The sequence below is a fragment of the Chenopodium album genome, chromosome 26, assembly GCF_948465745.1.
Source record: "Chenopodium album chromosome 26, dcCheAlbu1.1, whole genome shotgun sequence".
NCBI classification, from domain to species: Eukaryota; Viridiplantae; Streptophyta; class Magnoliopsida; order Caryophyllales; family Amaranthaceae; genus Chenopodium; species Chenopodium album.
In genome coordinates, this window is record NC_137859.1 from 35319463 (window position 1) to 35331344 (window position 11882).

The window sequence follows — 11882 nt, forward strand, 5'->3', positions numbered from 1 at the left end:
GAACTTTCCTGGAACAAATTCTATCACCATACTCGAATCAAAGACCTGTTAATCTGTTATGCTATGGTTTAATACCCACTGCCTTAAAAGCGAAAATTCCGATTTTACGGGTTACAAGTCTTACAAGTTACAACCCATATACTCACGAGTCGCAACTATCGGATTGCGGTCTTTTTAACGAGCAAGGGTCAAGGGAGGCCCATGCTCGAGCTCTTGTTTAATTGCTCGGCTTTGGTTCGCCCACCTCGCTCAATATTAGCCAATTGTGTCTTTTTTTTTTTTTTTTTTTTTTTTTTAAATTTTTTTGCCTCATCCATTTTCTATTCTTTTATCTCTCCAAATAAAAATTCCAAAAACACCAAAATTTTTAAAATGACAGTATTGTTACCAGGCTCTCCCTTGAGCTGCCATTTCTCAATTCTTCCTTGTGTTAAAAAAGGTTATTCATTTTCATATAAAACCTCAAATTCTTTCAGTTTTCCGCCATCAAAGGGTAGCTTCAGAATCCATGGAAGCTCAGATAATCTCGACCCACCCACAACTGTTGAAGAACAACAACAACAACAAGAAGAGCAGAATTTGCAAATTAACAATTTAGAGGAGAAAGAAAATGAAATCAGGGGTTCTTCTGCTTCCACTTCTACTGCTGCTCCTGCAATTGAGAAAGATCTAAAAAAGGCAGGTTCTTTTTACCCCCAAAGTTTCAATCTTCTTTGTTGTTTAGTAATTTGTTATTTTATTTTTGTTATCTTTATTCTGATAATTGAATCATAATTATAATAGATAAATGTTTTGGAGGTGAAAAGAACAGGCCTTTTGTCTAAAAATAGTCATCAGTCATCACTGCCTTTGATTATAAGAATGTTGATCAGTGAATTCTTTTAGTAATTGTTGTTATTGTGCTATGTGGATTGTTTGTTCTTTCTTATTTGTTTAATAAATTGAAATAAGAATTACTAGAGTATTTTTCTTGGTTAGGGTCTGGATGATTTCGGACTTATTAAGGCGAAAATTGAATTGGGTTGTTGGATTTGATGTTTACATGGAGTTTATGAGTGATGTTGGAAAAGTGAGGGAATACTTGAGGATCAAGAGGAAAACTTGTAATGGGGATTTTTGAAGTGAGCACATGAGGAAAACTAAGTCTTGTATGGGTTGTAGATGGAGCAAATTAGTAGACATTGTCAATTTGATGCGATTTGATAAATGGGTGAGAAGGATCAATTCAATATTGGTGGATTGTGGGAGCTTGGTTGGCATATGATTGGGTTTTAGGACTTAGGAGTTTAGAGGAGATAAAATAATTGTTTCAACTTTCAAAGGCTTCGAAAGACTAAAATCTAGGAAGAGAGTTTAAAAGGTATTTTGAAAGTAGAAAACGTTTTGAATTGCTCAATGAAAATCTAGTATGCTGCATTCTTGTATCAGAAATGCAAATATCTAATAGGCTTGTCACATCGAAAATATAGGAGGATACTTATTGTAAAGGTTTTTTATGATAGAAGGACAGGGGGTCTCTTGCAAATATGCAGAGGCTTTGTGGCAGAAGATGTGGGGGGATATCAATTCTAGAGGAGTGCAAAATTGCTTGCCCTACTATGTGGCTTAGATTTTTGTGCAATTGGGTCCTTTGGTGAATAGCAACAGCTGAAGGAAGGCTTGGTTTGTTGTTTTACTAAAAACCGGATTTTCTTCAGGGAGGAGAGGCATGAGCCATGAGGTGCATGAGGTTTTATTTATCAATTTTGGATTGTATGATTTTGTTAGGCTTGCGAATTTTTTAACCACTTTGCTGTGGTCAGTATATATGACTAGCAAAGCTCTCTACAGCTGCAGAGAGGTCTGATTCTTTTTACTTTAATCTCCTTCTTAGCACAGTTCTTAAGGGTGGTTGAAATGTATTCGTGAGAAGTTAGATGTTTGAAAAATTGCTTTAGCTAAAGGGGGTTAGAAAGAGTGATGTATAATTTTACAAGGCTTTTACAAAATCTCTATGATACTGCATCTATACTCTTTATGGCAAAAGTAGCAAAATGATCCAACTATCCAAGTATGATGATTGATTATGTGTCAACAAATATTATAGGCAAAGGAATGCGGATAATGTGTGAGTTGGTGATGTAATGTTTGGCTGCAAGATGGATGACAATAACGTGCCAGACTTTGTGAGTTAATGAATTTGAGCTCTGTGCAGCCAACAAAAGACACTTTGAATCCCTTTGCTTGTCCCATGCTTTTCTATTAGAAGCTCTATTTTTTTTTTTTTTTCCCAGGATTTTTAAGGGGGGTGGGAGGTTGATGGTCATGACTCATGAATATAGATAGTTATATATATGCCGTTTAAACATAGATAGCAACTGTGAGTTGAATGTGATAAAGAAAGAAAATTTTGGTCTGTTCTCTACTTTAACAACATAGAGATGAATAGAATGATTGATCAAATTTTATGTAATCTGATGCAAGTGATCATTTATATATATCCAAGAATGGCTTTGGGAGTCACACTTGCTATTTTGTTAATGAATCGGCTTTAGCATGAGGATTGACCGAATAGGATCCATATTAACATATTCTCTAGCATTCATTGTTTGGTCAAAGGTCAGCCTCTACTCATAAATTAATGACGTTGCATAATTTTGATCTTGTTTATCCTACCTTATGCAAGAATCATTCAAAGGTGTTAAAGGCATAGTGGCAATGGGAATGCTTATGACATTGGCTTTGACAGCTCAATCCTGATGACTGATTTGAAATGCGTTTTTTTGTTCCATCTTTGTTGTGGAGACACACTGTGCAGAAAAATTCTTGACATGTTCCGTGTTCAATCAGGTAGTTAACAAGGCAGCTGCAACCTTTGCTCCTAGGGCTTCTACAGCTTCCAAAAATCCTGCTGTGCCAGGAAGTACATTATACTCAGTTTTTGAGATCCAGGGATACGCATCTATGCTTCTGGGCGGAGTTCTCTCCTTCAATCTTGTATTCCCTTCAAATGAGCCAGACATATGGCGATTAATGGGCATGTGGTCCATTTGGATGTTCAGTAAGTCCTTTTCTCCACTATGATACTAGAAATTCACTTCTTTTATTATACTACCTGGTTGCTCAAAATACTACATACCTAAGAATCACGAGACATGGACATCATGATGTAAAAGGAGAGAGAAAGTACAAGAGAGAGGGATAGACAAATAATTTACATGTGGGATTACTCATTGCGTAGCTTTCATTTGTTTTAGCATTTCAGGTCTCAGTCATCTATATTGGGTTATTTGCATGTTGGTTAAGATGTTGACAAAATCTAGATGAACTTAAACATGTCAAATGGAGCAGAAAGCACTACTCGTACATTAGATCTGGTTTCTTGTGGCGGAATGCTCTATTGATTTGGAGTGTGGACTTTACGTGGGTCAAATAATAGTATTATATATTCAAATAGTTTGAGAGTGACAAATTACTATGTTGATAGAAACAAGGTGAAGGTCATTGAAACCCATTTTGCTCATAAATGTTAATTTCTTCCAAATATGCAATTTCTCAATCTGTATCTTTGATTAATAACTTTTGGAAATTGGAAACACAACTATACTCAATTATACTTCTATAACTGGAAACTGGAAATGAAATTTATTGTCTTTGGTGCAGCAATTCCTTCACTTCGTGCCCGAGATTGTTCAAACAAAGAAAAAGAAGCACTCAACTATCTTTTCCTCCTCATTCCATTGCTAAATGTTATAATCCCATTCTTTTGGAAGTCCTTTGCTGTTGTTTGGTCTGCAGATACCGCCGCCTTCTTTTTAATGTATGCTTGGAAGGTAAGAATAGTTTCTTTTCAATGCCTTTACCAATGTACACTGTACAGTAATTTTCAGTTACTGACACTATTTCTGCTTCACAGTTGGGGTGGTTGCAGAAAATAGAGTAAGGTTGCCATCTTGGGTTGTCTTGGACTCTTGGAGAAAGTCTATGCTGTACAAGAAGTATTAATTTTGATTTGATATTGTACACAAAATGTTCAAAACTTTCAAGGAAGCTGGAGACTCTAGTGAAGGAAAGACTAAGATGCTTAAGCCAGACAGAGTTGACACTAAATTGAAGTTATTGATATGATGCAATCAATTACTCCCTTTCGTTACGTGTATGAACAGTCTTGTAATGTTGTACGCGGATTTTTAATAGCAATTGTATTGGTATTTACTCTGCAAAAATTTATAATTGTTAAATTTTAAGAATATAGTTTCCCTCAAAATCCATAGTTAAATTTTTCTTGAGCTTACCTAAATTCGTTAACTAAGCTTTCTAAATTATTTAGCAGAAGGCACAAATCATGGTAGTAATAGGGAAAACTACTTAGAATCAATTTAATAAGAGTTTACAACCAACAATTATCACTACTTAGAATAAATCAGATGTAAAATCCTCAACACAGACCTCATGCTGCTGAATTAGACTAAAATCTCAACATACCATCAGCCAAAAAAACAAAACAATACTAAAATCTCAAACACAACTTGAGAAGGACAGCTTAATCCATAATTCTCTGAAGAACAACAAACCAAAAACAAGCCTAATATAAGTATCCCTCAGTCAGTCTCAGCACAACAGCAAATACTCGACAAATCAAGGCAGCAACAGCAAAGTATTATAGAAGTCCAAGTCAGTCAATGCTTGGATGGACAATGGTTGACATATGTCAACCAGAGGCTGACCGGACCAAGCAGACTCGGCAAGCACAGTATTGACAGCCTCAGAAGGATTGTAGAAGTCCCACCTGAAGGAACTCAGGTTGGAAAGAATCTGAAAGAATCCTTTGAACACATCACAGAACACAAACTGAGCATCAGAGTAGCGTAGATTCATGCTGCTAATGTGCTCACTCAAGAGACGGTTATGCTGCATAATAAGCTCATTGTAAAAAATTGGACAGCTCATCGAGGGACTTCCCCTCCCCTGCAAAAAAGGAGATGTAATCATCCTTGCCCAATGAGAGATAAAAAACAGAATTCCCAATGAATCGGCGTGCTTCATGTTCCTCGAGTAATAGCAAAACGCGAAGATCGCAGTCGAATGAAGTAGCCGAAACAGGAGGAGCCGGAGCCAGTCGAGTATGATAGTGCTCAATTATAGTGTCACTGATCAGTATAGTTCCCGAGATAATCAAAGTAATGACAATCGAAAGTGCGAAAAATGCTCGGTTACTCAACATCGTGTGGTTCGGGATATGAGATTTCGATTAAAAACCAGCCTACTCTTTCGACTTCTCCTTCTTCTTCGTCTCGCCTGCTGTGAGCTACTGCTGGCAAATGTGTAATTACAAACGCGAGGAAAATGAAGTAATAAAAGCTATTTTTCTTTTTTTTTTTTTTTTTTTTTTTTTTTGGGAAATTCCCATTGATACACTCCAGGTAATGACTTTTCTCAGCGGTACCACCTTTTTTTTTGACTTCCTGCTGATACACTTGAGTTTTTGACTTTATAATTGACGTGATTAAGTCTGTTAATCAGACGTTAATAACTTTGTTTATTGACATTTTAGGCTTAGTAATAGATGAAATGACTTATGTACCCCCATTTTTTAATCATTTCCCTCCAAAAATTTCCCCCTTAATTTTGCTTTATTTCCCTCCAACTTCCCAACCCTTAGTCTCTCCCTATAAAACCCCACTTTCCCTCTGTATTTTTCCTAAAATTTCCCCTCCATTTTTTCGATCTCACCTCTTCTCCTTTTCTTTTTGTTTCTGTTTGTCCCTGCTGGTCTGACATGGCTGGTTCTGCAGGAAGTGGTTCCTCTTCTGGGAGCAGATTTGGGAGGTCCATGTGGGTGAGACGAATTCAATGCAATTGTAATCCACCAAGACTTGCTGATATTAGGGTTTCTGACTCAATTTCGAATCCAGGGAGGTCATATTACAAGTGCAGGCATTGTGGTTTGTTCATGTGGGTTCCTGAAGATCAGATTATAGGCAATCATGAAGAATCATCGAATTTGAGAGTATTAAGAGAGGAATTTATTGAGTTCACAGACAAAGCATATGAGTTTGCAAACTATGTTTATATGGTTGTTAGAATTGCTCTAGTGATGTATCTTATTTTGTTGTTTGTAAGCCTGAAATGAGCATTGTGCCATGTACTTCAGGGACTAAGTGTACTAGTGATTTTCTTAGTTATGATTGAAAATGGAAAAATAATTTGCATTCTGTTTTAGTTTAATGGTTTTTGATTAGTTAAAATAATCAATCATTGAGATAAACTAAAAATCCCTAATATAAATGAACAACATGTGGGACCATTAAAGTCTAACCAATCATTGAGATCAACTAATATTAACAAGCTGGGCAAAATGGCATCATTTGCCAACATTCATTAAAGTCAAACTCAGATCCAAGTCTTAATATAGACAAAATGGCATAATTGTTCAACATACCATGTAATTTCAGCAAAAAAAAACCCAAAAAATAAAGAGTTGACTACAAAGTTTGACTTTCTATCAAAATTACTAAAAAAAGCATAGGCTACTGCTAGTGAAAACAGAATACTTGCTAGCTTTGAGAGTTTCCTTGAGACATGTGGATTGGTTGGCTAGGCAACTGTGAGGCTGTCAGCACTGTTTGTTGCTCAGCTGAGGGTCTTCCCTTCTTTCCCTTAGCTTTTTTGGTTGAAGCTGCTGCTTGAGATGCTGAAGGTTGAGTTGCTGCAGACTGAGATCCAAGTGCTTCAGATTGCTTTGCTGCCTTGGCTGCCTTAGCTGCATTACTTTGGTCTCTGACCCTAGGGTTCTTGATGACAACAACATCATTTGACTTCAATTCTTTTCCTGTTAAGCCTCCCTTGCAGGTTGTCTTATTATGCCCAAAGCAACCACATTTGCTGCATTTCACTGTTTTGGACCTTTTTCCAGGTTGCTCCTCACCTTCTTCTCTCTTCCTGTTCCTGCTTGGTCTTCCAATTCCCCTCTTCATCTTAGGAGGCATGATGATTCTACCTGACTCATCTGCAGGCCATTGTTCTGTGTCAGGAATTGGATTGATGCAGACACTGTAAGCTTGCTTGTAAGTCTTGACAGAGTACCAGGAACTGACAAAGTCATGTGGGTCCAACTTGGCATCAATGCAAGCCCTAATGGCATGCCTACAAGGCACACCTGTCAGTTGCCATGCCCCACAAGAACAAACTTTCTTGTTTAAGCTGAGTGGAAATTGTGATCTTCCCTCATGAATTTCATATTCACCTGGGCTGGACTTGAATACTCTGCATTTTGAGCTAGCTTTTCCTATTTCTTTCACTAGCTTCACAACTTTTGGAGTTATGTCTTCATCATTCCAAGATCTTGCATTCTCCATTCTTGTTGCAATTCTCACCATACATAGCCTCCTTATTCCTGCACAACATTATCTTACTTAGAAAAAAAAGACAAAATCAGAATAAAATAGCAATGTTAAGACAGTGAAAGCTTGGTTAATACCTTCTAGCAAAGTCAAAATAGGCCTACACCTATTCACCCCTAGAGTAGAGTTGAAGCTCTCTACAAAATTGGATGTATTGGAGTCATTGCAAACATTTGGGTCAAATGCATGCTTACTCCACTTAGACTTCTCACCCAACTCTGCAAACCAAGTCATGACATCATCTCCTCCTGCTTTTTGCAACTTCTCCATAGCTTTCCTGAATGTGAAAGCTGAAGAAGCATTGCATGCTCTCCAGAACAGAACATACATCATAGGGCCTGGAAATAGCCTCTTGTAGTTTCTACTAAGATGCCTACAGCAGAACCTCCTGTCAGCTTGTGGCCACACTTGTTCTAGTGCAAGTTCAACTCCCTGAAAAAAGATTACAGGCTGTCATCATTTGTATGTTTGCATATAATAAAAAAGAGAGTGAAAGCTTGACAAAAACAACAAATACTTGCCTTTTGCCTATCAGAAATAATGGTCCAATGCTCTCTTGATGAATCTTTTACAATGTTCAGCAAATGCCAAAAGAAGTAGGTCCAGGACTGCTTGTCTTCTTGGCCAACTACAGCATATGCTATGGGGAAGATCTCATTATTTCCATCTATTCCCACAGCAGAGAGCAATACCCCCCCATAGTTTCCCTTGAGGTGGGTTCCATCTACACCAATTAATGGTCTAACACCCCTTAAAAGACCTTTCCACTGTCCAGTGAATGATATGAAAATCCTTGAAAATTGAAGCTCTTTAGGGATTGACTCTGTTTCATTCCATGCACAAAAAGCCTTGGTCTCTGGGTTTGTTTCTATGCACATCTTAGCATACATTGGCAGTAGTCTATATGACTCATCATGCCCTCCAAACAACTGCTCAATGACATAGCTCTTTAACCTGTACAAGGTTGACTGCCTCATGTAGATGCCATATCTCTGAAAAAGGAGTTCATTGAGTGCTTTCCCAGGAATGTCTGGGTTAGCCCTGATGTCTTCCATGACTTTCTGAGATGCCCACTTCACATTGCATATGGGGTTGTAAGTCTCTAAGCCCCTGCAAGTGTGTATATTGGGCCATATTTTCTTGATTGCCCATGTTCTGCCATCTGCAAGTCTGCTGGCATGCAATCTCCAATCACAGCATTCAGATTGGCAAACTGCACTGTATCTCTTGTTGTCAGCATACTCTACATTGATAGCAAACCTTTCTTGGACAGCAAAATCTTTCAGAGTGTCCTTGAAGTGAGCCTTGTCAGTAAAAATCATCCAAGGCCTGAGTGTTATTTTACCAAAGTCAGCATCCTCATACATCTCACCATTCTTGTACAATCTCTGAAAATAATCCTCATCATCTTCATCATCAAAAAAATCAAACCATTTTGATGGTTTCCAACTGTCCTTCACTTTTGGGATCCTAGTTACTTGTGCTAACTCATCTGCTGGAATTGAACCCTTTGGTGCAACATCCCCATCAGAATCCTCATCATCTTCACTCACATTAACACCATGATTTGGTTGTGTCTCTACAGACTCAGAACTTTCAACAACAAAAGTCATCTTTCTTCTAACTCTAGAATCAGTTGTGCCTTGCCTCTCACCCACATTTTCACCAGCACTACTACCCTCACTCATATTTGCATTAACCCTAGAAGCTGATCCTTCTAGCTGACTCACTCTATCACCAACACCTAGCATCCTTCTCTCAGTAACAGTTGATCCTTTCCCTAACCCCTTTCTTATAGCTGTTGATCTAGGTACCTTTTTCCTAAACACAGTTGTTTGGGAAGCATTTGTCGATGTGTCACCAGCAGAAGCAGAAGGTGTGTCAGTCACTGTCAAAGGTGAAAATCTAGGACTCCTTCTAAGTGCTAAACCCTTGAAGACTGTGTTTGGAGACTTGGGAGATGGTGGTTGCATTGGTGCTGTTTTAGTGGTAGCTTTCTTCTTACCCTTTGCTGCACCCTTGCCTTTCCTAGACTTCTCTATCTTCTCCATACTTTTCTCAAACTCTTTTCTACCCTTGGTATACTCAGCAGCAGACTGATTTCTTTCTTCTTGGGGTGACTCATAACCCTCATTATACCTTGGTGGAGAGGCCTCATTATTAAGGTTTATCTCTTCAATAGAAAGGGGATGCTCAGTTTGGGAAGGGTCAGACAGGGGAGGTTCATTTTCAGAAGGGTCAGAAATGGGAGCATCAGTTTGAGAAGGGTCAGGAATGGGAGCTTCAGTTTCAGGAACAAGTTGATCTGATTCAATTTCAAGGGGTTGTTCATTTAAGGGTGCATTATGAGAAGGTTGATCAACATGGGGTTGTTCAGATTGGGAAGGTGCAGGAAATGGTTGTGCAGATTTGGACTTCATCCTTAGCCTATTGGTCATTCTATTCAAAACAGTTGGTTTCTTAACAAAACCTACCCAAATGTGATAAACCTCACAGTCACCTAGGGTGTGAATCATCTTAAAAAGATCAGCATCATCTAGTAAAGGGTGATTCTTTTCATTAAAACCATAACCAAATGATGGGTTGACTATGGGAAACTCAGAGTCTACTGCAGCAGTGTCCTCAAACTCCATAACCAAATCAAGCAAATTACATCTATCTAAGTCAACATTGAGATCAACATGCTTGTCAAAGTAATGAAACCTTAACACAACCTCACCCATTCTGCAAAAGAAGGTAAACACTATACACACTTACAAGTTACAACATAATATAAATTCCAAATCATATCCAACAAACCACAACATGCATATACATTCCAAATCAGGTATCCTACTAACTATAACATGCACAAAATTCCCAAAACAGGTATCCAACAATCAATCAAATAAGCAACTACATTCCAATTCAAGTAACATACAATCAATGAAACAGGATCATGCGATTTCATCCAAATTAAATACATACTCTACATAAATAATTGCACACACAATATCACGCACTTAATACACCTGAAAAAAACCCTAAATTCGCAAAAATACAAAACATTTACATCATGAATTTAACCTAAATTCGAAACGAAAAAACAGAACATCACATCTTCACCAAATCATGCAAAAATGAACAGTAGTAGTGCTAATGTACCTGAATTATGCAAGATTATCCTCAAATGGTTGTGTATACCAAAAAGATCAGCGAATTTCCCTTGCAAAACCCTTGGACTTCGTCGTGATTGCACCAGAGAGCAGAGGAGAGAGAGATGAAATTTGAAAGAGAGTTTGTTTTATGTCAAATCGACATAAATGGAAGGGGAAGGGGTTTAATTATGGGTGATGGAGGGAAGGATTAAAAGGGGGCATTTTTGTCTTTTCCTACTTTATTAACCTAATCTCAGCTTTTAACCTAGAATTACTAAGTTATTAACGATTGATTAACGGACTAATCACGTGAGTTAACAAGTAATAAACTGAGGTGTACCACAAAGAAGTCAAAAAAAATTAGTGGTGCCACTGAGAAAAGTCAATTCCTTAGTGGTACCAATGGGAATTTCCCTTTTTTTTTTTTGGGGTGAATTACTCCGTATCAAACAATGGGATTTTGTATTTTTGTACAGCATGATTTTTTTGGGGTTCATTGAATGGAATTGGTATACACTAGACCCTAGTGTAGGTACCATACCCTACACCCCCCTCTAAACGTTTAACAATCTCCCTCATAAATTCACTTTCTACAATTGTAGAGTAAAAATCAAACCACCATTTATCTTTTTTCACTTTCTCTCTCCTCACCCATTTTCTGCATTTTCTCTCTCTACACCCATTTTTAGCATTTTCTAATCCAAAATTTTCAACAAACTTTGCGACAAATTATCCAAAAAAGTTGTTCAACTGCTACATAATTCAACAAATCAAGGTCGAAATTCAAAGGAGTAAGTGATTTTGTTCATATTTAATTCGAAAAAGAGTATAAACCCTAATTTTTATAATTTATTGTTGCAATTGTGTTATAGGAACGTTTACTATTTTTAGTTTTAAAAGTAGTAATTTGAACAAGTACATTTTGAATTTTGAGTATGAAGTATTATTGCAGTATGAAGAAAATAGCTTCAGAGAAGAACATCAAAAAAAATCTGGAGAAAAGTAAGCATTAATTAAATTAGTTCGTAGTGGTTTTTTTTTTTTAAAAAAAAAAAAAAGAAAAATTTATAAATGTTCATTTTCATTTTGATAAATGTTCATTTATATATTAGTATACAATCATTCACATGTTAATAAATGATTAATACAAATATTTATTTATATATTACTACATAGTCATTGTAAAAATCTCCTATTGTAGATCAAGGACTTTTAAAAGATATTAAAACTTATGGTATAGATGTTAACATTTCTACAATTCCGAGGTAATATATGAACATATACTGAATTATAAATGTTCATTTGCATATTTGAATCTATTTGAGTTTATATTTGACTTTATATGCGAAAATAAAAAATGTTC

General features: G+C 36.9%; 1 protein-coding gene across 1 annotated transcript; it reads left to right on the forward strand.

Moving 5' to 3' along the window:
• The first annotated feature begins 327 nt into the window (after positions 1-327).
• On the forward strand, positions 328-4273 carry LOC145617416 (protein RESISTANCE TO PHYTOPHTHORA 1, chloroplastic-like). Its single transcript, XM_081672119.1, has 4 exons — positions 328-682; positions 2834-3040; positions 3643-3812; positions 3896-4273. The coding sequence occupies exons 1-4, from the start codon at positions 373-375 to the stop codon at positions 3920-3922; spliced, it is 714 nt and encodes a 237-aa protein (XP_081528245.1). The 5' UTR covers positions 328-372; the 3' UTR covers positions 3923-4273.
• Positions 4274-11882: the final 7609 nt, after the last annotated feature.

What these genes read in the sequence shown, in the direction of transcription:
- LOC145617416 (XM_081672119.1), top strand. Translation starts at nt 373, where the DNA reads ATGACAGTATTGTTACCAGGCTCTCCCTTGAGCTGCCATTTCTCAATT. An exon ending in GTGGTCCATTTGGATGTTCA is followed by an intron (nt 3,041 to 3,642) that starts GTAAGTCCTTTT and finishes TCTTTGGTGCAG; the next exon opens with CAATTCCTTCACTTCGTGCC. An exon ending in TTTTAATGTATGCTTGGAAG is followed by an intron (nt 3,813 to 3,895) that starts GTAAGAATAGTT and finishes TCTGCTTCACAG; the next exon opens with TTGGGGTGGTTGCAGAAAAT.